General features: G+C 43.4%; 2 protein-coding genes across 8 annotated transcripts in view; one reads left to right on the plus strand and one right to left on the minus strand.

Annotated features, from left to right (window-relative positions):
- fam81b (family with sequence similarity 81 member B) lies at positions 1–10,702 on the plus strand. Of its 6 annotated transcripts, none has more exons than XM_081715015.1 (12): positions 31–70; positions 293–375; positions 1,382–1,462; positions 1,548–1,617; positions 2,820–3,021; positions 3,562–3,680; positions 4,743–4,872; positions 6,365–6,468; positions 7,809–7,932; positions 8,360–8,555; positions 9,385–9,497; positions 10,573–10,702. In XM_081715015.1, the coding sequence occupies exons 5-12, from the start codon at positions 2,836–2,838 to the stop codon at positions 10,636–10,638; spliced, it is 1,038 nt and encodes a 345-aa protein (XP_081571141.1). In that variant the 5' UTR covers positions 31–70; positions 293–375; positions 1,382–1,462; positions 1,548–1,617; positions 2,820–2,835; the 3' UTR covers positions 10,639–10,702. The 6 variants fall into 6 exon arrangements, with proteins under 6 accessions (XP_081571140.1, XP_081571144.1, XP_081571141.1 ...); XM_081715016.1 differs by having other exon boundaries at positions 1,560–1,617; XM_081715017.1 differs by lacking the exon at positions 31–70 and having other exon boundaries at positions 1,409–1,462.
- Positions 8,737–27,441, minus strand: part of skic3 (SKI3 subunit of superkiller complex) — a 19,317-nt gene continuing 612 nt past the window's right edge. The window contains exons 3-41 of one of the 2 annotated variants that reach the window (XM_027006224.3): positions 27,240–27,383; positions 26,736–26,827; positions 26,564–26,639; positions 26,132–26,275; positions 25,818–25,916; positions 25,605–25,713; positions 25,259–25,399; positions 25,030–25,131; positions 24,349–24,473; positions 24,151–24,237; positions 23,895–23,998; positions 23,675–23,801; positions 23,278–23,457; positions 23,065–23,189; positions 22,714–22,964; positions 22,326–22,428; positions 21,970–22,143; positions 21,556–21,700; positions 21,385–21,463; positions 21,203–21,264; positions 21,064–21,120; positions 20,863–20,931; positions 20,697–20,771; positions 20,468–20,609; positions 20,247–20,340; positions 19,782–19,859; positions 19,517–19,641; positions 19,211–19,334; positions 17,585–17,809; positions 16,918–16,990; positions 16,711–16,764; positions 16,504–16,615; positions 15,301–15,429; positions 14,965–15,089; positions 14,439–14,603; positions 13,605–13,757; positions 12,230–12,360; positions 11,796–11,925; positions 8,737–11,382 (exon numbers count right to left, since the gene is read on the minus strand). In XM_027006224.3, coding sequence (XP_026862025.2) covers positions 11,311–11,382; positions 11,796–11,925; positions 12,230–12,360; positions 13,605–13,757; positions 14,439–14,603; positions 14,965–15,089; positions 15,301–15,429; positions 16,504–16,615; positions 16,711–16,764; positions 16,918–16,990; positions 17,585–17,809; positions 19,211–19,334; positions 19,517–19,641; positions 19,782–19,859; positions 20,247–20,340; positions 20,468–20,609; positions 20,697–20,771; positions 20,863–20,931; positions 21,064–21,120; positions 21,203–21,264; positions 21,385–21,463; positions 21,556–21,700; positions 21,970–22,143; positions 22,326–22,428; positions 22,714–22,964; positions 23,065–23,189; positions 23,278–23,457; positions 23,675–23,801; positions 23,895–23,998; positions 24,151–24,237; positions 24,349–24,473; positions 25,030–25,131; positions 25,259–25,399; positions 25,605–25,713; positions 25,818–25,916; positions 26,132–26,275; positions 26,564–26,639; positions 26,736–26,827; positions 27,240–27,383 — 4,602 coding nt within the window. In that variant the 3' untranslated portion in view covers positions 8,737–11,310. The remainder of the gene's footprint in view (positions 11,383–11,795; positions 11,926–12,229; positions 12,361–13,604; positions 13,758–14,438; positions 14,604–14,964; positions 15,090–15,300; positions 15,430–16,503; positions 16,616–16,710; positions 16,765–16,917; positions 16,991–17,584; positions 17,810–19,210; positions 19,335–19,516; positions 19,642–19,781; positions 19,860–20,246; positions 20,341–20,467; positions 20,610–20,696; positions 20,772–20,862; positions 20,932–21,063; positions 21,121–21,202; positions 21,265–21,384; positions 21,464–21,555; positions 21,701–21,969; positions 22,144–22,325; positions 22,429–22,713; positions 22,965–23,064; positions 23,190–23,277; positions 23,458–23,674; positions 23,802–23,894; positions 23,999–24,150; positions 24,238–24,348; positions 24,474–25,029; positions 25,132–25,258; positions 25,400–25,604; positions 25,714–25,817; positions 25,917–26,131; positions 26,276–26,563; positions 26,640–26,735; positions 26,828–27,239; positions 27,384–27,441) is intronic. The other variant, XM_081715008.1, reaches the window with a different exon arrangement.

Here is a 27,441-nt window from a genome sequence, read left to right on the forward strand (position 1 = left end):
TTAGTGTAGTAGCCAAGAGATCATTCTAAACAAAGGCAGATTCATTAGACGACATGAAGCCCATTTGCAGGCAAGTACCGAGGTTTATGTTGAAATATGACATACGTTGATTGTTTGCAAGAAGCTCACAGATTTTATTCGTTTTTTCATTAGATTTTATTTAGTTTGTCGTAGAAGTGCTCGGATGCAGACACAAACCTATTCTACAAGGATTGCACTCGTTTTACAAAAACAATGCTATAAAGTTTTATGTTTTCAATTATTTTAGTAATAAGATCTTTGTTACTCACAGAGACTCCTGATACCAGAGGCTAGGGGAAGTGGAAACAAGTCTTCTACGATTGTTTTAGTGCCTTGCCAACCTCATTCTGAACAGTAGGTCCATCTACAAGTCTGACTCTTATATTCCAAACTGAACAAGCATGTGTTGGTCACTTTAATAGAGACACACATTGATTCTGCAGTAACAGCCCAAATCTTGATATTAAGCTGCATCATTGAGCTAGCACAGCAAATCTCGAAGGGCTTGTGGTATACATCATACGTCAGTATGTCATTTCCATGATGTTTTTTTCACAGTGAAGGTCATTTTGCACACCTACGCACTATTAATTCACACTATTAATTGCACACCTATGCCCTATTAATTCAATCTCATTTGTAGCATATTTACACAAGAAACATGGTCAAAATGCAGCTTTATAGAAATCCAGGTCTAGACACATAATGAGCAAACACCAGGCAAGGACTTAAAAGGGAAGCGGTCTTCCTCTGGGCCTTGTGGGACTGTGGGATTCTGATATGAAAATGGCAAGAATAAGATTAGGCAGTGACAGTCTGATTAGAGGAAAGAGCAGGTAAGATCATTGTGTGGCCAATATTAAAGGCTTGACAACGGTTTGGCACACTACTGGTTTTGTTTGTTTAGTTTAGTGAACCATATATAGGATGTTAGACATGTGGTAGGTAATTTGGTACGTAATTAAGATGCATGAGGTTTAGAACACTCCAAGGACAGAGAGTCATTTATACAAAACACAGCTCTTATCTGTGGTCCCCAGTGCTTTTTGGCCTACGGTCATCCCCACAGCAGAAGTACATAGGCCTGAACCAAATATTGTGGTGGTTGAATCAAGTATTTCTAGACATATGAATTGAAGCGTTTATCCAAATGGTTATACTGTAACCTTACTCAAGAGCATAACTGTTTTTCATTAAACTAGGAGCTCTTAACATTTTAGGTGATTTGTAGGAATCAGAAACTGATAAGCAGACTATGTGGTTTTATATGCTGCAAAAAAAACAAAAAAAAAAAAAAAAAACTTAAGTAGACCAAACAGCATCTGTTATTGATGATATAAATTTCAATTGGATGTCATAGGTTTTGGGAACTGTGATCATATGACAGGGCCTGGTTTGTGTTTTCATATGGAGTGTTGCTATATCTCAGCACTACACTGAGGTAAATATGCATTACCTTAAATAAACTTTGTCTTTAAAAACATTATATGCAAATAAAGTTTATTAATACCCGATCTTGAATGCAGTTTTTCTCTTAGAGTCTTCCTGTCTCACTAATGGCCCCTGGAGAAGTTCACAATCAGGAGGAAGATGATGGTAGATGATCGGCCTTATACACAAAGGCTAGATAAGAGCTAATAGCTCCCCTTGCTGGGAAATATTCAGCCTCCTAATTGTATGTGAGTGAATGAGTGAAAAAAAAAAGATGAAAAGGTCAAGCATAGGTTGACCTGCAGCTAGTTAAATGCATAAATCATAACAGAGGGAGATGTGGACATATCTGCAGCATCCACATCCAGGTGAGGCTGTTTGTTGTAGGAAGAGAGTGAGGTACATTTGCCAATGGCTCCAATGTAAAAAGAACCACAGCGGTGAGGAGCCGGTCAGGACAGCCGGCGCCGTGTAAGGAGAGGTCCACATTTATCACACCAGTGGACTAAGGCTTCCTGTCATTCCAAACTTCCATTTCTTACCATGTTGTGGTTCTTGACTGAAACATTACCTTTAAAATAAGAAATCAGAGTGAAGTTCAATCATTAAAATTCAAATTTACAGAGAGTAAAACAAAGTGCTGTAGTGTATTCACCATGACCTTTCATCTATTCGATTGTTCAATTATAGAGCAAAAGCCTAATCCAAACAGAGCATCAGCATGACAAAGCACCCAGCTAGCCAATGGCTAATGTAGTTTGTTAAGGTCTTCAGGGATTGTTCACTAATTTAATGAAACTTAATGAAAACACAGACCAAAGATTTCAGTCCCACCTCATCTTTAGAGGACGTTAGAGGACATCTAAATGTAATCAATAAAGTTAATCTCACAGCCACACCCATGGGACACCGTTTTCCCCAGCCAGCTGTATCTTACATATGATACTTGCTTAAGTTAATCACTGTGGAACTACTTAAACACAACGTTATCCTGGTGAGGTTGTAGCGTTACTATGCATGAGCCTGTCAAAGACGGCCTGTTCCCACAGCCCCGAACTGCCAGGGTTCATCTTTGTCTGTCCCTCTGAACCCCTGTTCCTGAAAAAGAACTGTGAGCAACTGCATCCAGACTCCCTGGGCCCTTGTCTTCTCTGACCATGTCAATTAACATGTAATCCACAATGGTTTATTAGACATCAACTATCAGTCACACAACTTCAATAGCTCACATCTAATTGCCATCTTTAATTAGGTGTCATCTACGAAATGTACACATTTATCATTAGATAGCATCAACCCACCCGCAACCCTGGAACTCCAATTTTAAGGAAATATTAAAATGATTAAAATTGCGCTTGCACACACAGGTCAACACACTTAGAGATGACCAGACAAGAGCGAACCCTAGCTGCCTTGTTGGAACAGGCCTTCCGGGTCAAAGAGGACATAGTTGGTAGTCTGCATGCCACCCAGGGCTCTGTTCTGATGGAGGCGTCTGCAAGGAAGCTTCTAGAAAATCACATCCAGACCATTACACACATCGTCAAACAACTCAGCAAGGACATTCAGGTACACTGGTACCGGACAATGACAGTTAATGGAATTTGAGCATAGCAGTCAAATTTACATTCTGCAAATATCTAACCTACCATACAGAACAGCACACATTATATGATCACAGGTTCTTTACAGTTCACCATTTGATATCTTAAAATGCTCCACTAGTCTGGATATTTATCCGATAAAAACATATTGGGCTTTTCTACATCTCACCTTCATATCAGTTTAATTAACCTCACAAAGTGATGGACTGGCCCCCTTATACCACACACTCCTTTCTCAGATGTAGATGTAAACAAAACATTTTTTTGAAATGATGTCCAATCAATAGCAAGGCATTTTTCAGAACAGGTGCCAATAGCATTTAGCCAAGGGAACACATTACATGACAATACTCTATTAAAAGTGGGAGGTAAAAAAAACAGTGGGAAAGATCTAAAGACTCCAAAGACTGAGTTTACTTCAAGAATGAAAGAAGTCCAACCCTATGACAATATATTAAAGGGGAGCAATTACTACCTGAGATATGTGTCTATCCATTGCTCATAGGTACTGGAGGCCCAGGTTGTCCAGAGGGACAGTGTGGCATCAGGGATGAGTTTTGCAGTTCAAAGCCTGGATCACAAGAACTTAGCAGGCATTGGTGATCTGCGAGGCAGAGTGGCCAGGTATCATTCACAATGTCTGTCTTAAAGGTCACATGTGATATCCTATCTGTCACCTGCATCCATTAATGTTTTGGTCAGTAAAAGTGGGTAAGTGAAAAGTTTTTTAGGGTTGTGGGAAGTTTTGTTTTGTTATGTTTTGTGCAACTTGCCTGTAATACTTTGACTCGAAATCGTACGAAACCTGAAAGTTCCTAGCCAAAGAATCATTTATTCACTGCATGGTTCTGTGCATGAAATTTTACTAAAACAAACCAACCCACATCAACCTCAAAAAACATTTGTTCTACCAGACAAACAACCTTTAAGAGAGAATTCCTTCACAATGAATCTAGAAATTTAAGCTATGTTTAAATTCCACTATTGTGGAAGATGTGTATGTCTCTAAATTGACATGCACCACATCTGCACCACAAAGATTTATGAATCAACCCTCATAAATGCCCAATCATTTTTTGGTGTGTGTACTTGACCCCATTTTGACCTCCTGTCTAAATCTGGGTCATATTCCACTGGATAAATATAGCCGATCATAAACCTGATCTGGTGTCCCAGCCTACAAGGTCAGGGGGGAATCACTTTAACAATGAGCTCACAGCTCATGGGTGGCCCTGGTAACCTGGTCTGGGTGGGAGCTCATTTGCTGGTGTGGGGCCAGCAACATAAGGGCAGAATCAGTGCAATCGATTCTGTGGATTTAATACCCTCCATGTTCATTTTGAAGCTCTCCAGTTATGATCAATGAGACCCAGAAGGGGAAACTGATTTATTAAAGCACTTATTGGAGTCATACAGAATCAATCTACACCGATGCTGCAATGTCACTATACGTGCACCATTACATTTGCAGTGCAGCAAACATAATTACCATGAGATCAGTTATGATGACTCATTTTCCAATTTCACGGCGCTCCCACATCTTCTAAATTCTGTTTTTTCAATAGCACCTTCTATTGCTTTTACCTTTTACAGGTATATAAATCTACCAGCTCATATTCCATGCATCCACCTGATCTTTTAAGGTCTCTAACATATGTTAATCTAAGTCTGCCTTTGAGTCATTAGGTGTGATGCCAGTATAGCGAAGCTCTCCAGTAACATGCGAGCCGCTGAGCAGGAAATCCTGAAGCTCCAGCAGGAAGTTGGTGAGATGCGTGCTGGGATTGAACTGAGACTCAGAGACATGGAGCTCAAGGTGAGTGTTAAAATCTCATACTGAAATGCTTTTGAAGGATCATGTGTCTACCAAGTTAGATTCTGTGTCTATAGTTCTGTGGTTCTGTGTCTGTAGTTCTCAGTAAGTTCAGAGAAGGTTCTGGGTCAGTAGGTCTCAGATTGTTGATTTTACAGAGTAGTACCATGTTAGGAAAGGTCCAGGAAAGCATAATGGGAGCTCTTAAGAAGATACAACATACGAAAGCATTACAGCCGAAAAATATAAACCTTCCAAGTCGTGCTGTTTAATCAGTCACATGATGCCTGAATTCAGACTCAGGGGAAGAAATAATTGGAGGGGGGAATGTTGTGTTTCATTTTTACAAATATTAATAAGTTCATGGAATACTGGAGATTCAAACATACAGAGAAGGCATCCAAAAGGGTTGATATATTTACAATAATACAGTAGTTCCCTTGTCCACAAAAAGCTTTCAACACCATAAGCAGTGCAAATCCAGGGAGTGTGCAGTTGAGAATCTGTGTAGGTGTGCAGCTCAAAAAAATATTTTTTTTTACTTGACAAGAGGCAGCATATTAATTTCACATTCTCGTAACTAGCTACTCTTATATACACAAAAGTCAGGTAAACGTTTACCCATTTTTCATACCCATTCAGAATATCCGGCTACTATTTGACCAGATGTCACAAACTACTTGCTTATGAAAGAGGCTAACGGAAACAGACACGGCTTGGTACAAGCTCAAATATATGCTTCATTGGAGCTTTTGAGCAGATAGTCAAGCTCTTATATAAGCTTTTTGAGTGTTAAACCTTTGTCATCACCAAGACATCTTTGCAGGACCATGGGCGATGCTGAGCTGCTAGACTAAGTTTGAGGATGTGTGTGGGCATGCAGACTTGAAGAAGAATTAATACCTTAATTCTCATGGCATTAGATTGCCTCAGGAAAGACTCTTGTAGTACTCTGGTATGTTCCATAGTTATAAATACGGCCCACTGCCCTGTATATATAACAGAGAACATATAAAGTAGAATGCAGCATACAAGCTGTTCCTTTGCTGTTGAGCAAGGAATACACCCCACACACTCTTCTATAAAGGCACGAACATACACGTTTCTTGACAACACAAGAACTTAAGCTTAAGTTATGCCTTAAAGCTGCCCCAGCCTTAGCCTAACTGTTTCCATCAGAAAATTATCGCTTGCCACTGTCAACGCTCAGCTGCTGCCGAGCTCCCAGCCAGTCAGTAGATCACCGGGCCGTAAGTGCAAAAAGCTGCAGCTGCCATAATGGTAACTGAAACTGAAAGCGAAGCAGATGTGTGAGCCCTACCTCTGCTCAGCACACCTGACCTGCGTAGGGTGAGCTACTCCGAACGGCTGTGCGTGCCACCCAAATGCTGCTTGCATCCCTTCCTGTGATGTGCTCTACAGTTGACTTGGTAGCAGTGCGCTTCTCCTGTGTTCTTACCAGTTACAGAGTTAGTCAATCCATGTGCTCCGTTAGATTTCCCAGTCGCTGGAAAGGTTGGAGGCTTCACTGTCACAGCAGGTTGCATGCCGGAACACTACGAGGGACTTACAGCAGGACATCAGACAACTTGAAACCAAGTGAGGTCTTTTTTTTTTTTTCTTCAGTTACTGACAACATGAAATACACTTCAACTTCAAACACTGGACACACAGGCCACCATGAAACTACGGCCAAGATGCAACCCTGCAATAAAAGACTTATTTGGGGGCTGAGTATTTTCTGCAACGCTGCGTTCCCACAGGATTAATTGCGGCCCAATTCAATCAAACCTGCCTGTCAGGAGTAATTAGACCAGTGCGGATGACGAACATGAGAAAGTTGTTGAGCTCTGACAATTTCAGAGTGAACGTTTCTCATGGGGGAGCTGATGCTCCAGAAACGGTTGGGTTGGCCTACAGTAGAGTCCTAATGTCACAGAAGGCTCTTTCCCCCACGAGTCACGTGGTACGGCCCGCCGCGTCCAGGGGGACTCACGTGTATTATTCGTAACCACACCCGCCTGGGATAGCACACACCTGCATGGGGTTTAATGTTTAGTGTTTGTCTGTATTTAAACCTCTGTCGGTTTGTGCTCCCTTGTCGCTGTGTGTGTGTTAATTTCGATCGCTGTCACCGTAACGTTGTTTTGGGTAGTCCCGTATTAATGTATATGTGTTTTTCGTTTAATGTTAAGTGTAGAGTCATGTTTACCGTCAGTGTTATGTGCGAGTGCCACCTTTGTTGTGTGTGTTTAATGTCAATAAACCTCCTTCACAGTTGAGGGAGTCCGTGGGCCAGAAACGTTACACCTAAAGTGATCTCACGGTATATCAACTGGAATAATTTGGTCACAAACTGCTTCACCAAGCTCATTTTGTATTGTTACAAACATTTGAAAAACATTTTTCATTACTCCTTCAAGTGAGCACTTTAGGAGTACTGCAGGTGATCGCACTGAATGAGCGGGTGTTCATCATGAGGAGATAGCCAAGTTTTTCCTCAAACAACAAAAAGTAGTCTTATTCCTGAATAATAAGCATAAACTGAGCAAAATGCATAGGATTTGGATAAATTAAGAAATCTAAACAGTTTTGCATAGTGAAATCTGCCTGATGTAGGCCTCCCAATACAACACTCGTCTCTATTCATGGTGAGTTGAGTTTCTGGTTATTTTCAGACAAATGACCCTGCATCAAACCAAAACAATTAAATAACAAGAGAAAGTTTTGTTTCTTCTCAGGTGTCAAAACTCGACTGTCAATTTAAAAATGGTCACAATGAATAACATTTGCCACTATTTTTGAACTTCTAACATGCTGAACGTCTACCAACGTTTGGACAACAAACCCTTTTAGTTATTGCGCTCTCTAAGCTCTGTGAAAATGGTTGTAAGTGAAGGTAACGAGGCTGCATGAATTATGATTTGGTGCCCGGCCAGGACATCCAGTGAGCTGAGGGAACTGGAGAGTGAAGTAACCAGGCTCAGAAGGTGGACCGAGCAGCAGCTGAACACACACACGCAGGACGGCCAACAACTGAGGACACTGCTGCGGGACAGAGAGGTAACCTGTGTGTGTGTGTGTGTGTGTGTCTGTGTGTGTGTGTGTCTGTGTGTGTGTGTGTCTCTGTGTGTGTGTGTGTGTGTGTCTGTGTGTGTGTGTCTGTCTGTGTGTCTGTGTCTGTGTGTCTGTGTGTGTGTGTGTGTGTGTGTGTCTGTCTGTGTCTGTGTGTGTGTGTGTGTGTGTGTGTGTGTGTGTCTGTGTCTGTGTGTGTCTGTGTCTGTGTCTGTGTGTGTGTGTGTGTGTGTGTGTCTCTCGTCATAGATAAAATGGCTTGCAGGACCAAATATGACAAGCAGTTGAATTTAAGCACATCAATGTGCAAATGGGAGAAAATTATAATATCTACGCAACATATGTAACATTAATGTATGCACCCTGAGTGAACGTGTGTGTGTGTGTGTGTGTGTGTGTGTGTGTGTCTGTGTAGGTTGAGGTGGAAGGGAAACTGAAAGCTCCGATAAACCTCCTCGCTGCTCGTCTGGATCGGGTGGAGAAGCAGTTGGAGCGAGAACATCCTTTAGATCGGACCAGACGATCTGAAAGCAAGTTGAACAGCAGAATCGATGCTGTGGAGAAGAGTTTAGGAGACAGCCTGGAGCAGATGAGGAGAGAGTACCAGGCTGGTTAGTCTGCAAATGAAGATCATGATTAAGTCACATAAAACCATAGAGAAGTGATCCACGAGGCCACTGACAATGAATGCAACTACAAATCTTACAAATTTTAAAAACTTGTCAGTGTCTCTGCCAAGTGTGACTTTAGTCGTGGTGGTAGAGGTGATGACATGACAGAAAGCAGCTTGAGTTCATTTTAACCAACTTTATTGACTGGCTTGCCTTTGCAATCTCATAAACCTCTAACCCTTACAGAGAGTGAGCCAAGGGCTGAAAACCATGACACATAACTCAGTGTTGACTAAAGACTTGGCATGGTTTCCTTTTGCCATAAAAAACCAGCCACCTAAAGTATCATTCGCTCTGTGGTATTATGGATAGTGCATTAGTAACCCCTCCAACATATCCTATGATTGTATTACCTTAGGTGTGCACTAGTTATGTGTTTTTAGTAGTATTTTGTGAGAGGGATAATCATGGAGCAAGAATAAGATGAGCATAGTTTACAGAGACCTCAATCCAAAATGTACTGCACAGGCACATTTGCAAAGTCAGCTGGTTAGCTTGGCATTTTCAATATGCATTTCCTAAAAATGCAGGCAAATACAGCTCCACTCAAGCCTGAGACACACTCAAATCTAACACTCAAAGCTCACTTCACTATGGACAACCAGCAACAAAGAGTTTGAAGCTTTTGCTCAAGTCCTTTATCTGTAGTGAAGCAGGATGAGGGAGGATAACCCATCATAGACAAGACACAAACACATGACGCTAACCAGTGCAATGGCCATGTTACGAGTGAGAAGTGGGCCCTCTGTGTTGTGTGTGTGCGGGACAGGGTTCCAGTCTGTCCACGATTCCATCGCTTCCCTGAGGCACATCTGCGAAGCCCAAGCCAGGCTGCACAAAGGAGAGCTAAAGAAAGATATCAGGAGAATTCAGAGGACCATGGTGGGACTTCCAGACGTCTGAGCTGTACAGAGCCACAGAAAGTCTCTGTCACGGTGCTTTTACGCTGACTTTGGCACATACTGATTATGTTAAGCCATTACATTTAATTCACTACATTAAAAAAGAAACCCCATATGAACATTGTCTTCAAAGACCTCAAACTACGTTTGAGTTCATTAAGAGCTTAAATAGCTGTTCATTGGTTTGATATTATAAGAAACATTGCTGTACTTTAAATGTCTCAGCCTCCACAATAGTCTATTGTCATCAATTAGTCCCTGTAGTCTGCACACACTATGATATCTGTGAAATACAAGATAATGCCATCACTGCAAAGCAGTTAAACAATCACCAATGGAAAGAGTTAAGAGTCCATGATGTCATTCAATTCATTTTTTTTTTAATGCTCAAAATCTGAACTAATAAGTAAACATACTTGTATATAATGCAATAGTTTTATTTGACTCAGGACAGTTATTAAGACAACAAACATTTCAGCTGAAACGGTCATGTCTTGGTAATTGTTTCCTGAGTCAAATAAAACATTTGCATTATAGTGAAGTGCTGTCCAGTCACGTTCACGTATCTATTTCTTCGATGGATCCAGCATGTCAGAAACATTTCTTCAAAGGGTAAGGAGGGGAGTATGTTTACGTAATTCTGAAGTAAATCAAATCAGCAGATATTTTGCTGTACCATGAAAGAGAGAGTTCCTGGGCTCACAGCCCCTAGTAACGCAACTCGGTTCACTGACTAATTATACAGCGTACACATTGGGTGAAGAGTTCAGTGGTAAAGACAGAAATGTTTTCAATATGACTTATTAACCGGCAGGCAAGGACTGAACTTGTGCCAGAGTAAACATGCAAATCATTCCATTCTCCGTTTGCATTTATTTACGTAATTTGTTTTTTTGGCAAAAAGCATCTGGCTCACTGAGATTAAAAGACCAGTTGAAATTGATCAACAGTACCATTCCAACCTGTAATTTACTAACCCAATTTTACTTCTCGCGGGATACTTGGTAGAGATGTTGGATACTTTCACTATGCTTTTGTTTTTGATCTGCCTCCAGCTTTGCAGCTATGAAAACATTCCTCGATCCATCCAGTCATTGAGCACTTGCAAACAGAAGAACTGACAAACGTGCTGGCATACAACCACTAACGCGCCTTCTCCTGGCTGCTGTTCGGTTTGCGCTGTTGTGCGTAGAGCAACTGCCTTCATATTTCGCAGACATTTTGCTCTTTTCTGTCACTGGCAGCAAAAACAATAAAACTCCAGAAGTCCTCTGCTTTGTTTCAGTTAGCAGAAGCTCATTTCCCATGCAGAGACTTTGGCGCCATCCTGCCTCTCTAGTGTGGTCCAGAGATCTGGAAGTGCTGTAGAATTTCCCTGTAGCTATTACTGTGTTATGTCAACCTTGTTTATTGTAGTTTTAATTTTGCAAATTCAGGTACAAAACAAGCTAAACCCTATGGCTTTCATAACTGTGAAGGTCAGGTGACTGGTTAGCAAAGGCACTGTATTGAATTAAACTGGAAAGCCATCCCACATAAACAAAGCATGATGCAATAACGTGCATTCAAAAGAAACAGCTAGCAACAAAGTTTGATAAAAGTGCTTCTTAATGACAAGGAAGGACACTCTTCCACTGGTAAACAGCCTGGCAGAATTTATAAGCGCGAGACTTTTGGTGCAAATCTAAGACAATATGAAGAAGAGGGGAGTTGACTGAAAATTCAGTTGGTGTGTGGGTGGGTGGGTCGGGTGGGGCCAGTCCTGAGTGGTTGAGGCCGGGAGGAGGCGGGGCTTATGGGTACAGGCGGCGGTGGTACTCCAGCAGCCTCAAGTCTCCTGCTGCTTCAGCTTCCTCCACTAGGGTCTATACACACAAAAACACACACAAACACACACTTATATCAAAGGCTGAAAGCATGATTCACTTTCAAAATTAAATACATAATTTAAACCACATCCGCTGGGGATATATTATACTCCTTTTAACAGTACAGCCTCTTAGGCTGAGATTCCAAAATGAGATTTAAATTATTTCATTTAAAAAAAATAAATAAAAATTTTCTTCTAGCTTTTTAAAAAATTACTTAAGTGGCAGATTTCTTTCCCACTGATATTTTAACAAGCACACGCAGGAAACGTATATATTAGCTGGTGTTTCGGACATTCAAAACTGTCGTCACTGCATTCTAATGTACCCTCATCACCAGAAAGGCACATTTCCAATAACTCCCTCATATGAGATTGTGAGATCAACACAAGTATGCACAAGCGGCTCACGTCTATTAGCTGCAGGTCGTCTTTGGCATGGAGGTGGCGGAGGAGATACCAGCGCGCCACGGACGCCACTGTGGTTGCATCTCTGGAGGTCGGGCTGTAAACGATCTTCTCCAACAGGCGTCGCGTGTCCCTTGGGGGGGGGGGGATAAAATGCAACAATCACATGATGATGAATAAAATAATGCTGCGAAAAAGACCAGCAGCCTAAATTACTGCACTTACATACCACAGCCAAGCTTTCATTGCTCATTAAACTGTTGCTCTGGTAAAACTGGCAAGGCGACAGAGTAGCCTTATTATTAAGAGTGAGGCCCTTCTGAGCAGGTGTTTTGTGACTTGGCTTCAGAGCATCGCATATGCTGATGTGCTCTTGGTGTGGCCAGCTGAGCCCACAGATTAGCCTGTTCTCCGCCGTGGCCTGCCTGCCTACCTACCTGGCACCCATCTTCACGGAGAACTGGAGCAAAGCTTGGAAAAGCAGAGCAAGAGGACAGGGACCCAGCTTCAGCACCTCACCACATGCCTCCCGCGCCAGCTTCACCCATTCGGCTCCTCCGACCCCGGCCTAAGGCACACAACGAGGCGCATAATCTCAGTGACCTACTCTGGCTTCGAGACAGCAATCACAGACTGCATAATTCCCTCACGTGCATGATCTCCACAACTCATTTGTACATCCAAAGGGATTATAGAACAAGCTATTCAAAATCCAATTTATTATTATTATATTTAGGTTGGACTACCTGCCTCAACAGTAATCCATCAAAATTACCACATCTAACAGTTACCCAAAATGCAAAGCATCTACCTGAAGAAAGAGCTGAAGAAACAAAAAGTATGAACACACACACTATTAGACAGATAGACAGATAGAAAGTGTTTATAATGTATATATATATATATATATATATATATATATATATATATATATATATAAATATAAAAAGACCAGCACATGCAAGACCCATCTGTGAATTTTGTGCCTTGCTAAAGCTACAGTGGCAATTCATTTACAAAAACAAAACACTGCAATTTTGTTTGTGAGAACACCTTTTTAGGAAATATACTAACACTACAAAAACATTTACAATGAAATCCTGATATTTTTCAACTTGCTCTCAATATGAAAACTTAATTGACGTTAAACTGAAATACAAAGCAACTCAGTAGTTTCCCGACAAAACCTTTCGAGAACCTGTAATTGATGCATCTAGTTGTTTGTCATAAGCAAACAAATAAACAAAAATAAATACATAAAATTATGCAATAAAAATGAACAAGACTTGGCTGATAGCTCACTGGTGGCAGGAACCAGCCTCCCATCAGCGCCGTCTCAGCCCTGCAGGAACTGACGATTACTCAGAGAAGAGACTCTCTCACATCGTTCTCTGCTTTTTCTTCCCCAACTTCCTGGCTGTGCGCATTATGAACAGTCCCCCCCACTTGCATCTAACTACAGGAAATGACCATTTCACTGCAAGTTATACTGTGTATGACTATGCATGTGACAAATAAACCAAACTTGACATGGTTGGGTTTCTGTTTTCATGATACAAACTATGTACGGATTAAAACAAAAAGTATAGGACTTTTTAAAAACTTAGAAACCTGTTTAAATGGAGAATAATGCTGTCCAATTTCAATGGTAATTCCACAATGGCAAAACAGCCTGTACACAGTATCCAAGATCTTTGGTCAACAAGTCACAAAATTTAAAAACCACTTGATTGACCACTTTAAAACAAATCAAGGAATTTAACCCAAAGGGCCCGTGGAGCCAAAGGTCCTAAACCTCACCCACGTACTCACCATGCAGGGGGTGAGAGCAATCAGGGCCAGGCGTAGCAGGCTGCCCAGCTTCCCGCTGTGCTGGCCCAGCTGAGAGGCCAACTGTAGGCTCTGCTGGAGGACCATGGAGGCCTGGCCGAGCAGACCCTGCGAACGGTATACCTCTGCCAGCCACTGGGGGGCGCAGGGGAGAGACAGAAATAGCAAATGTAATAACAGCAAACGCAGCACACTTCTTGTTTTAACAGTCACTGTACCCTAAGGTCTTTGAAAGGTTCCTGTGGCACTGTATGAGCATTCTGATGAAAGGTAAAAAATAAACTGGCATGCCAGACGCTGTGCGCTTACAAAGCACTGCAGAAGTACTAAAACCCTCATAAATAAACAAAGAGTCCAAAAGAAATGAATCCTAATTTGCATAACAGGCATACCTGATGATCAAGAATCATATTTAATATTCAAATTTATTCAGAATGCACAAAAAAAAACAAAAAACACAAGCTCAGGGAATGGATAGCTCACTGATCCTCATACAAGAAATCATCTTTATTTTTGTCATAAAGGTCATTCTCCAAATATGCCATGTTAAATTCAGAACACACTCATAAATTCACCGGACTGAACGAGAGTGTGTTCATGAGAACTGAATTGTGTATATAATGTGCTAAGAGCTGCTACAGCCATGGAGTGCGAGAGAACCATCACTCATGCTGTTCGTTGCGTCACGTAAGGGCTGCACTGTCATGGCAGTATAGAGAAATCATTTGATATTAAAAAAATTAAGGTAATGCATGACTAAAACAGGAGCAGGTCAACGTTCCCCCGGACGTTCTCCAGGTTTGAGGTGGTACTCACATGCCAGGCTAAGACTGAGGTGGGGTTGGCCATGACAGCTGCACTGAGCTGCTCCAGAACAGCAGGAGGGATGCAGGTGCCAGAATCAGACAGCAGGAGGCGCTCACATTGAACCTGCCTCAGCAACAGGAGCACTGCAGGGTTGTCTGAGGACACACGCAAGACCTGTAATGCATGCACGCACACACACACACACACACACAATCGTATGCACAAACACTTAAAATCACACAATAAATATGTGCATTATGTCTTCTTAACTAAACTAGAATTAATCTCGGGGAGTGAACCAGATGCCATAAATAAGGATAACCAAACTGTCTGTGTCTGCACATGCGGCCACACAGACACTGGATGAGAGGTGGGTTGAGCACCGGGAAACACACACTCGTGCATGTGCATGTGCACACACACACACACGTACCCCCCTCACACCCACACCCAAGCATGCGCGTACACACACACACACACACACACACACACACACACACACACACACACACACACACACACACACACACACAACCTGTGAGCAGAGGGCCTCAGCTTGGTCATACTGGTTGCTCTGCTGGAGTGCAGTCACAGCCTGCTGTAGTGCCCAGCTCTCCAGAGCCTGAGCCAACACCCCATCTTCTCTCCTCAGAGCTTTCACTGGAAAGACACACACACACACACACACACACACACACACACAACAGACTGTGGTCACTACACGCATGCAAACACACATCCACACCCCTACACACAGTAATGCTGCCCCCCCCCAATAAGAAAAAAGACAGGAAAAACCTTTCATTAGCTTGACAGTAGCTCACCTACTTAGATTACATTCACTACAGACACGCACAGGAAATAAACGAACCTTTTTCAGATACAAGGGTCATTAGCATCCTCTCCAGACCCTCCCTGCAAGGGGCAGAGCCTGTCAGGGCACATGCTGTGTTTTCAGTGTGGCATGCGGCCATAAGCCCCGCCCATCCTGCAGGATCGTCTGAGTATAAGAAAAAATATGTGCGTGAGAGAGAGAGAGAGAGAGAGAGAGAGAGGTTAATTTTTCTGATTTACAATCACTGAAGGAATGATCTACACCAGCACTGACTAAACCTGTAGCCATAAAATAGCAGACAAATTACATATTGATTTTCTTGATGACCAATCAGATCAGATTGTACCAACTGTTGAAAATCATCCGGCCATGCCTGGCATGCCTGTGGATACTCAAATTCCCACTAAACTAACGCTGAAAACCACTTCCTGAAGCACATTTCAGTCAATTTCAGTGTATTGCTCCTCTCAGACGTGCAACATGATTTTCTAAACAATCTCGCCTCCAAAGCATCTAAGGCATCGTGTACTGGGTGCAGTATTGATTACTCCAAGCAACATGCAGCCTTCAAAGTAAACTAAATGTATTGAGACCAGGGTAATAAATCCTGGCTTTAATGTAAGGAGAAATGTTCACACATAAATTTGTCCTCAGCAACGGAACAGAAAACAAAGGACAACAGCGGATGAGTGATACCCACACCTCATGGTGGGGGAAGCATGGCACAAAATCATTAAGTTTCTTAACTCATCTGTATCTGGATAACATTAAAATCACACATAATGGATTTAGATCATCACTAGTCTATGCAGGTACATGCCAAACTCCATGTGTCGTTTGTGTAGGCAGGCACTACCCACTGCATCTTAATTGTACAGCGTGAATTAAGGAGCTGATCAGCAGAGCCAGTTCTAGGAAACTGTACAATCCAGAGATGTTTTTGTTATTTGGAATTCAATGCATGTAAAAATGTCAGACTGTATGGTCCAAAATCATGGCTATAGGGACTTGTCTTTTAATATCATCTCTACTGTGAACGGCTAGGTTTTTTTCCCCCAGAATATATTGAGTAAATAATCCCATTACAGTTTGAGTACAGTTATTAGTTAATAAATCAGTAATTACAAAATTGTTAATTTTTTTTGAGTAACTCCCCCAACACTACTTACCAGTAGTATTATACCTTCGTGCAGACATTAGCTAGCCATGGGATTAACCTGTAAATGAAGCGGAACCCACCTGGACAGAGCAGCACGGCTCTCTGAATGGTCCTTAGAGCATGTTTCCTCTTGTCTTCCCCAGAGTGTCTGCCTGAGGCTAACTGATTCACACCACTGTACAGCAGCGCCCTCTAGGAGTACAAAGAGTGGAACTGAGCCATGAGATAGGCAGACCTGAAGTCTCCAGCCTCCTCTGCACTGAACAGGGTACAGGATGTGAACCCACCTTTCCCAGAGTCAGGCTAGCATGACACGCCACACTGCCCACCACGGAGCCTGCCTTTAAAAGAGATGTCATATACACGCCCCTGTTACTAACCAAGTCTTCAGGGAGGTTTGTTTGTTTGTTTGTTTTTTACAGTAGTGAGCAGACTTTAGCAACAGGAGACTCAAAAGAATGGGTCTTTATTTGCAATGGCTCTGGGACACCTACATCAGCTTTGCTGGGACAATATTGAGGCACCAGTCTGGAGAGCAGAGCCCAGAGGGTCGGATTTCCAGGGTTCCTGTTACAAGACCAGGTCAAGCAGAAATGTCAAAAGATTAATGTGCAATAAAACTATTAATGTGATGTCACCAGAATCACAGCATTTAGCAGACGCCTTTATCCAAAGTGGCGAACACTTGCGACTAAGTACAGTTTGAAGGTTAAGGGCTTTGCTCAGAGGCCCAGCAGTGGAAAATTGGCAGTGGTGGGGCTTGAACCAATATTATCCTGCTTACTGGTCTAACACACTAACTGCTGAACTACACCTGCTCCATGGAACTGGAGCTGCTAAATATATAAAGCCTTCGTCATGACAATGATCACGTCTGCCAGCTGTTTAAGCAAAACACATTAAAACAGAGTCTGTCAATCTTTGAAGCTTCATTTCACAGATGCAAGTTGATTTGCTGATAAAGAAATGGAGTACCCTCCACTGAATGAAGGGTCCACCATTTCATCTCTGCTTTATAAGAATGGCTGTGCTAATGGACACGGTAGATGTTTACTTGTCACATGTTTACTCTTCAGATACGAATGTTGCTCTGTAAAGTCATTTGGGATCGATCAAGAACTAGATGAAAGGGCTACCCCCAGCACGTCCATCACCATGTACCTGAACACAGCCCTGGAGGCCTCTCTCTGCACAGCGCTGTAGTTGCCTTGGAGCGCCAGCAGGGTGCAGGTGAGCAGGCAGCGCTCCTCCACAGCACCTCCATGCTCTCCCTCCATCTTGCGCAACTCGGAGAGGGAGGCACTGGCCAGGGTGACATCTCCATGAACCAGGCCCAGAGCACATAAACACAGCAGGCTCTCTGGGACCGGCTCCTTTAGCACAGAGCTGCGCGAAGGACAGACGGACGCGCACACAAAAGATGTTTAGGGTAAGATCCAGCAGAAGAAATTGGGCCAGGACCAACCAAAAATATGGTTTTAATCTGGCTCCCCAAATGAATCTACAAATGTTTCTCACTTACGCAGAGTCCCTGAGTACTGCGGAGTTAAGATCACCATTTCCAAAACATCTTTGGCACTGCTGCTGCATTTAAAATCACACGCGCCAAACCTAAATCTGAACAATGAATGACTGACACAGGAGAGCTGAACGCAAGTGAGAAAACGTCTTTTGACATTTTAAAAGGACAGCTGGTGTAGATATCCGAACTGAGAAGACAGAATGTATATTAAAAAAATCTCAACGTGGTATCCAATTTCCAAACTCCTGATTCTTTCAAACATTTTAGAGAAATTTGCACTTAAGTCTAAAAAAGTCTGCAGTTAAATATGGAATTCCAGCCTGGTCTGTTTTTAAAGCCCTTCACAACACTGAATTTGCACTCTTAAAAGGTTTTTATTATCTTTTATAAACTCTAGGAATTTTGCAATTCTTATGCGTTTAGCCCTCACAGCAGTTTCTTTTGACGTAGACCTCATGTCTCGCTTGGAGCACTGTGTTGGCATTAAGCATTAAAATGTTCTTCTCTGGAGTTCAGATTCGACTCATTTGACTGAGGTTTTTCCCACCAGCCTTGGTGACTTTGAAGTCTCCTCAGAGGCTGCCAGGGTTATAGTTCCGGGTCAAACCCGTTTTCCCTTTATATCCACTCCTTAGGGCCCACTCTTAGAAAATACAGCATCTTTTTTTCCAAATGATACGCAAATGTCACCCAAATTTATCTGCCTTTGAAAAGGAAAGATCCAAACTCCTTAAACCCACTGTTGGACTGTCTAGAGGACGGTAAAGCCTGGGTAGCCTCACATTTAAACTTTAATGAGAGTAAAACTTGGAGCCAGTTGTTCCTGTGACTCTCCTCATATGGAACTCTGCTCCTGGGAACCATATTCAAAACCTACCATTAAAAATATGGGTGTCAATTTACAGTGATTTTAAATTGGACAAGCAAATAATCTGTGATTAAATCCAAAGGAGGCCTTTTCCCCAACAGAGGCTCTTATCTAAATCGAGGACTTTTTTTAATCATCTGAAAGTCATGTATTTATCTCATCCTGTTTTTTGTTTTTTTTTGGGGGGGGGGGGGGGTGATGAGCAACCCAAGTTGAGCAACCCAAGTTGAGCATACAGAACATACATTTTAGTCAAAATGACAAATGAATAATAATCTGCTTCTTCACTACATTCTTAACTGGCATTTCACCCACTTGACACTGGTCCCTTAAACCGAGTTTGCCCCTCCTGTTCTAGGTCCTGAAGTCCACTTTGGTTGTACACTAGTAATCTCACCATTTGAAGAGCAGAGTTTTAGCACCGTCCATGTTTCCCATTCTATGCTGCAGTAAAGCCAGAGATGTCAGTATATAGGCCTTCTCCTTCTCAGTGGAAGCCACTGCAAGGGCCTTCTCATAGGCTAGGAAACAAAGCGAAAACACACACACACACACACACACACACACACACACACACACACACACACACACACACACACACACACACACACACACACACACACACACACACACACACACACACGGGCTGCCATTATGTATACGTGCTACTAAGGTCATATGAAAAGCTTTAAAAGAGGTTTACCATTAACACTCTCTTGCAGGTGTCCGGCCCTGAAGCAGGCTAAAGCCAGGCCTGTGAGATCTTGCAGCTCCTCTAGTGGTGTGGAGGAGTAATGGCGCACTGCTTCCTCCCACAGTCCCGTGTCACTACAAGAGAAAGTGCCACTAACTGTTGGTGGAAAACACTACTTTGTTAGGGGTTAACATCTGCTCAAGGCTTCAGAAGTAACTGCAAATAAAAGAAGCCATTTTTGTCATCTGCTAACGGCAGAATGAGTGACAGTTACCAGAGGGTCCGTGCGTAGCCTCTTAGAGCAAAGCTCATCTCCTCTGTGTGTGGGCTGTTCTGAAGCAGTTCCACAGCCCTGAATGGGAAATATAAAGTGCAAATCAAACATTAAATACTACTAGATACACGATCAGACACTAACAAGCACAAGTGAACAAATGATGAGACTTTAAACCTATACAAGAACTCTGAAAGGAAAAAAACAAACAAACAAACAAAAAAATCAGATATTAACATATACAAGAACTGGTTAGCAAGTAATCATACATTGAGACATACAAGGACTCATTCAAATAATTAGACATGGAAAAATAATTAGACATTACAATGCACAAGGACTAGTGAACAAATGATCAGACTTCAATATATACAAGGGCTTGTAAACAAAGGCTCAGGACAGGTGTGTGTGTGTGTGTGTGTGTGTGTGTGTGTGTGTCTGTTCTGTCTAGCTCTCGCTACCCACCTCCTATAAGACTCAGTGGCCTGCTTCTTCAGCTGCAGGTGTTCATTCAAGAATCCCAGCATCACAAAAGCTTCAGCATCTGTCTGGATCCTTTCTGCAGATTTACAGAACACTCAAGTGGTCCAAAAGGGCTTTTTTCCCCCCCAACGCAAAGTGATTCATGTCAAATGACAATATGTTAAAAAGGTAGCAACACAGGTGCACAAGCACTAGGGTCACACCTGTGTACTTGCTCAAAGCCACTTGGGCAGCGGAGACGGCGTTCATCTGCACTATGTTGTAGAGATACAGCTCAGAGTCTCGGTTACTCTTGTCCAGTAGAGTGGCACAGACCCAGTAGGCGTATCCCTTCACTCCTTCAGTCTAACGCCCACAAAACACCACAGCACTCACTCACTGAAAACATTGGTAACTGCAGAATCCAGGCAATCTGATACTGTAACTCTGTACATGAGTGCTTAGCTCTGTGGTGTGTCTGAAGAGATCCATGGTGTCATAGCTTCGCACAGTCTCAGCGATGAGAGCCTACCAGACAGCAGCGTTAGTTCTAGCAGTGACACAAAGGTTAAAGACGATTTTGTGATGTCTCGGGTTGATCTCCATGAGCTTGCTGTACCTGTCCGATCCAACAGTTGACATACAGCGGCTCCAGGGACTGGGCGATCTTAAAAGCCTCATGGGCCAGCTAAAAGGCAAACAAAAGAACAGGAAATAAGGCATCAGCCAAAGTACCGGGGGGGTTGTTTCTGGAGGCAAACGTGTGCATAAGGCATACAATAAATATACATAAACTTATGAGAGAACTTTTGAAATTCACCTCAATGTTGCCTTTCGTGAGATACAAAGTTCCAAGGTTTGTCCATGCTACAGCATTCTGAAAGCATATGAGATAACCATCAGCTCGGTGCTTAGAGACTTAACCAACCAGGCCCCTGTGCAGCTGGAACAGCACTTACATTCGGTTCCACTTTTACTGATTTGATAAAGCTGTGCTGTGCAAGGGCAAAGTTTTCAACTCCTGGAAGACAGAAAGCATGCACCACTAATCTTTTAACCTTTACATCATCATCATCATCACACCATTTAATGATTTACTTTAACAAAACTGATCATGTTTCAAAAGCTTTCTCCTTCTTACCTTTAGCCATGGCCACAACGCCCAGAACATTCCAATGCGTGTGACTCCCACTGTCCAGCATGACTGCCTTTTTAACGCACTACGGACAGAGAACACCACACGCTACAAGTCTGTGCTGTGTTTCAGACAGGAAACTGTGGAACCCCTGCTCCCAGGTCAGAGACGGCGTACCTGCAGGGCTTTCTGCAGCAGCGGCTGGGCAACCTGCTCAGTGGGCTGTCCCAGGAGCAGCCTGGACTGGTGATAATAGTTGAGGCCCAGATCACACCACAGGCCTGGCGCCTCCCCCATCACTTTCAGAGCACGGGCGTAGCATCTAGAACGCAGAGGTTACTGCACATGAAGCATGTTGATGGTAAACTCTACAGATCTGAAAGACGTAATGCTGGAGTTCTCACACGGTCACACACTGTCACTAATGAAAGCACTTTTAGAAACCTTTTAACAAATGGAGCATTTTGGGGGGGGGGGGAATAACTTCACTTTAAATATCTAGGAGGCCATTAAATTTTCAACTGGACCCATCCCCTTAATGTCCAACAGAGTGTGGGTATGTGCAGGGCATGCATGGGTGTGGTGACCCACCTCTCCCCAAGATGCAGCAGCTGTTCCTGGATCAACATCTGGTCCTGTTTGGCCCCGCACAGTGGCCCAGGCACCAGCAAGCTGGCCCGGTTTGGAGACACGGTGCTACAGCTGGTGCAGGCGTCACCCAGAAGCTTCCACAGGCAGGACAGGTCTGGACGCTTCTGCACTGCCCTGCACACGCGCACACACACACACACACACACACACACACACACACACACACACACACAGAGATAGAGAGAGACAGACACTCCACTTAATCACAAACAAGATACTTTTGAAAACAATTTGAGACTTTCTCCTTCCCCATGCACTCACATAATGATAGTGATAAAGACACAAACATATGGTACCTGAATAAGTACTTGATGGCCTCCTGTATCAGGTCTATTGCTCTGCCATCCAGATAGTCCTCCATGGCACTTTTAGCCAATGCCAAAAGACATTCACCAAGTCCTGATGACCAAAAACATTAGGGATATCTGACATTTACCTAGTGATACATAGCCATTTATAAAAATCAGGCCAGTTAAAGAATATAGGTGGAACAAATAGAGCATTTAGTTCTCATTTAATTCACACTTTCAGACAAACATGAAAACAAAAACCTGGCATAAAACAGCAACACGTTGACACACAACTGCAAAAAAGGGGTATTTCATTCTCACACCCGCAGTCCATATCCATGTTCAGACTGAGACATGCGTACACACGCGTACACACACACACACACACACTTACCCTTGAGTGCTGGCACATACTCCTCTGTCGCTATAATTTGCCGGTACTCCCCTGCAGCTTCTGAGAACCTGCCCAGGACCTGTTTGATAGCGGCAGTCTGGTAGAGGCTGTAGATGGAGTCTGGCTGGAGCTCGTGGGCCTTGCCAAAGGCTTTGAGGGAAGCCGTATAGCTGTGGCGGTTCAGGTATGCCTCACCTAAGCACTCCCAACAGACCCAGTCCTGAGGATCAGCCCGCAGCGCCGCCTGCAAACTGTAGGGGGAGCCAGGCATAAAGTGGGGCCAATAGAAATGGAAATTCTGTCTCATAGGGGATGCCAATGGCAGTTGCTGGTTACGGGTTTGCCTCTTACTCTGCAATGGCCTGTGGATGCTGGCCCACTTTAAGGTGATAGAGGCCTCTCCTCATCCAGGCCCACTTTGCTGAACCTGGAGTGGCTTTCTCGGTCACAGACTGCAGGACGGCTAAAGCAGAGTCCTGCATAACAGACAACGCATGTGCTGGTGGTTCACCTCTGTAGGGCCCAAATGCGGGATGATTGGGAATGGTGTAGGCTGCTGCTCACCATGTCCCCCTGCGCCATGCTGAGATCCACGGTGGCGGCTCCGGCCTCCCCGTCCGCAGAGTCCAGCTCGAACGCTTTCTTATAGCAGCCACGCGCCCGGCCCGGGTCTTTGGCCACCTCCCTGTAGAAGTGGCCCAGGTAGCGGAACACGGCGCCCAGATAGGGATCCAGCTTGCCAGCCTGGACAGGCGGCACAGTGATAAGCGAACCTACTCGGCCGAGGCCTAAAATCACACCTTCGCTGCACGTGGTGAGCAGTTGCAATGCACAGAAAGTCAGCGAAATTAGACGCTGTGAGCATCCAAGTTCAGACGGAGAGCACAATAAAAGGCTGAGTGAGACATTTCCAGTAGGTGCAAAGATCTCCAGCAAGTGGAGACATCTCCGGTAGACCTACCTTCAGCAGATGAGTGTGGGCTTTGTTCCTGTCCCTGCGTGACTCCTCCCCCATGTTCCAATACACACAGCCAAGCAGGAAGTACAGCTCACCGCTGTCTGGCCTCTGAGACAGAGCCTCTGCAAAGCTATAGAACACAGGAGAAACATGCACACATGTATATGTATGTATGTGTGCGTGTCTGTGTGTGTGTGTGTGTGTGTGTGTGTTTTCTACACACCTCAGCTCTGCATGATGGTGCTCATCTTTAGCCATGTGTGCCAGACCTTTGAGGGTTAAACCCTCCACAGAGTCTGGGTGAGAGCTCAGCAGCTCGGAGGAAACCTTCAGGAAGCAGACACATTTCACACAATGCAGAGTGGTTGAGTCCAAACGACACTACATCATATACTCAAAAAACAATAACGCATTGGGCCACACTTTTAACAGGGGCGAAAGTTCTGAAAGTAAAACACAACAACGGGAAAACCTGGTACCCAAAACGTCTCTTCAAGCTGCCCCTTTTGCAGGTAGGCTCTTCCTTTTAATGCCAACAGTGCAGGATCATTGCTGGAATCTGCCATCTGAACAGGACACATTAAAGTCATGTAGAACTACAGCCATATCAACATCCAAAGCAGGTCTACCTGGTGGGCCCACATAGGCTGTGCCTGGATCTAGGGAAGGTGGCCTACCTGATCCAGTATCTCCAGGGCTTCGTCTGCACTCTGCGATGTCCCATCTCTCACCAGGGCCTCCAGCTTCACCCGGAGCAGCTTCTGCGTCCATTCATCAGCATGTCCCACACTCCCCTTTAGCCCTGAAGCACGCACGCACACACACAAAAATACACATATTCCTCATAATGTACAAGCCAGAAAGTCCACTGCCTTTAGTACATCTGTATGTTTTACCTTAAATATTTGCATTGGGCACATGGGTGGCACATTTACACTCAGGGGTCCCACAATGTCAAATGTCAAATTCCCTGACTTTTCACCTTTGATAAATGGGTATGGAAATATAAAGCAGCCATAACAACCACTCAAACAACAGGGAAAACACATGAAACTATAAAATTTTAATAAATGGAAACAAATTTAAGATGCTACTAACAAGATTCCCTGATATTCTATCACTTGAACCAAAAATGATCAAAACCTCTGTCTTTGCAGACTACAAACTTTTTAAAATTCCATTATATTCCACAAATTCCATGACGCATGGGAACCCTCTACGCTTATTGTATAAATAATTCATATTTTCAGTGGCACACCACGTGGAATGGACTGCTAAACGACAGCTCTCGTTTTCTCACACTTACACACAGCATTCACAGAAATGCCCACAAGTCAGACGGCGTGAGCTTTTTATACCTTGACTGGAGGACACAGCACTGTCAGAATATTTGTGCATTTTGAGCTCAGCCAGGGCAAGGTTGTACAAGCCAATAACACTGGAGCGCGTCCGCCTCAGTCCTGCGGACAAAGGAACCAGAACGCTTAGACAACACTCAGCGAGCGCCAGATAAAATAACGCAATGAGTGCAACTGAAAGGATTTTTGTTTTGTTTTTTTTAAGAACATGCATAAACCTCACACTGACCAAGACAAAAACTTTTCACGGCATCCTCATACTTCTTTTCCTGAAGAGCCTTGACACCAAGGCCAAAGTGGGCCAGCGAATTGACTGGATCCATCTCCAAGAGACGTGTGTAGCTGCTGACAGCGTCCTCGCTGCAATCACCTACCACAGCACACACCAGAAACATCCTTTTAATCAAACCCAACCATTCTCCACTGCACTTAACTATGAAACTCAATTTGCCTAATCTTGCTATGCACAGAAGGTGAGCAACAAACATTTTCTTAAGATCTGTGTTGTCAGGGGTGAGCTTTATAGCCTACTAGCCTGTCAGTAGAGTAAGACTCCAACCCTTGTATTCTCTTACCCGATATTAGGTAGCGCTCCCCTAGAACTTCTAAGGGATATGGGTCTTTCGGGTAGAGGAGAAGCACTGTCTCACACATCTCCTTCAGCTTCACCACTTCATGAGGAAGCTGGCACAGACACGTATGACGGATAACATTTATTTAAATTACACATACTTTACTACACTGATAGTACTCAACTTTTCTGAAAATACCAGGTGTTCATTACTTACTTTTGAGAGACATTTAATGTAATCTTGTGTAAGCTGTCTGTGGTCTTCACTTGGCACATTGTCTGTTAGTTCAAGAGCTTTTTCAAATGCAGACAGGAGCTGAAAATGGCATATAAAGATTTAGATAAAAGAAAAAAAAAAACCCTCTCATTATTAAGGTACCCTTTAAATATACTTTGGAAGAATCAAGAGCCATAAGAACTCAAACAATGTCGATGTTGTATAGCTAATATCATCTGCTTATATGACCTGAACATTTCCCTTTCAGAGCAGGTTACTCAGACATACACGACACACCGTGCCATTCCACTCACGTGCTGCTGTGTCTCGTTGTCCTGCTCCTCCACACTGGCCTGGAGCAGCCCGGTCATTTCCCTCCAGAGCTCAAGCCTCTCAACGTTCCGCAGTGTCTCCTCTGTCTCCTTCACCTGGATGAGTCGCCTCCATAACTTCGCCACCTGCCCGCCAGCGGTCGCACGCATGCACACATACAAAGCGTGATTTGTTGTTTTCAAAGATTTAGTACACTGCTACGTAGGGATTTTTGGGAACTGATTTTTCCACACAATAACTAGTGTTCAAACAAACTGCACTATATCCTTTTCATCTAGGACTCATCATAACCTTCCATAATAACCAGTCGATAGATTATATTTTGGTAGTGGGCTACAATGCGCTACGCAAACCCTGAACCAAGAAGTAGAACTACCTGTCCAAAAATCATGAAATCCAAATCATTCCTATACCTGTAAATAGTTTTTTTCAGTCTGATAGATGTCCACCAACTTCTTGCTTACTTCAAAGTATTTGACTTTATCTGAACTGCAAGCACAGGAAGGTAAAAAATAGACACATAAGACTCAAAAATGTAAAATAATGAGAGCGTGTTAGGCTACCTATTAGATCAGCAATACTTACATTTCATACAATGTTATGAGTTTTTGGTAGATTTTGGGCAGTTCAGCTTTGAACTCATCTTGGTTGCTCTTTTCATAGAGATTTGCTAGGCCCTGTGGAAAAAAAATCAACACTAACATTCATTTCTGTACAGTTTAATGCCCATGGAGTGCCTGTTACAGGGTGTATACAGGGGCGTTTACTTTACTGGATGCATAAACATGCACCCTACACACAGCATCATTCATTTATTTTTTCGCCCGCTGCTGCAGTCATACCAAGCTCTAGGCGCGTCACCTGATCACAGGCAATCTTAAAAATATAAGAACGAAAGAAAGACTCCACAGAAGGTGGGATAAAAGATTTCTTTTGTTTGTTTGTTTTTTAAATCCAGAGATTTTAAGGACATTTTTATTAACCGCACCATGAAGTTTAATGTCAATAGGTGCGTCTTAAACACAATAATACACGCGGGCCATTTTTGCAGCACGATTAACAAGTGAGGGACATGCGAGGCAAACGGACCTGCCACGCCAGCAGCTGCTCAGGCTCCAGTTCTGCTGCTTTCTTGTAAGACGCTTGGGCTTGCTCGGGCTGGTCCAGTTCACCCGCCGCAACTCCAATGAACACCCAGGCATTGTAGTTATTCTTCTCAAGTCTGAGGACAGCCTTGGACAACAGCACGCAGCGCTTATTTTCCGAGCAGACAGTGGTCTTGTGTAAGCCA

The sequence above is a fragment of the Electrophorus electricus genome, chromosome 5, assembly GCF_041902795.1.
Source record: "Electrophorus electricus isolate QZ-2024a chromosome 5, ASM4190279v1, whole genome shotgun sequence".
NCBI classification, from domain to species: Eukaryota; Metazoa; Chordata; class Actinopteri; order Gymnotiformes; family Gymnotidae; genus Electrophorus; species Electrophorus electricus.

Coding starts and splice junctions, on each gene's coding strand:
- fam81b (XM_081715014.1), top strand. CDS start 2,836: ATGACCAGACAAGAGCGAACCCTAGCTGCCTTGTTGGAACAGGCCTTC. Junction 7,933..8,359: donor CACTGCTGCGGGACAGAGAG/GTAACCTGTGTG, acceptor GTGTCTGTGTAG/GTTGAGGTGGAAGGGAAACT. Junction 8,556..9,384: donor GAGGAGAGAGTACCAGGCTG/GTTAGTCTGCAA, acceptor TGTGCGGGACAG/GGTTCCAGTCTGTCCACGAT.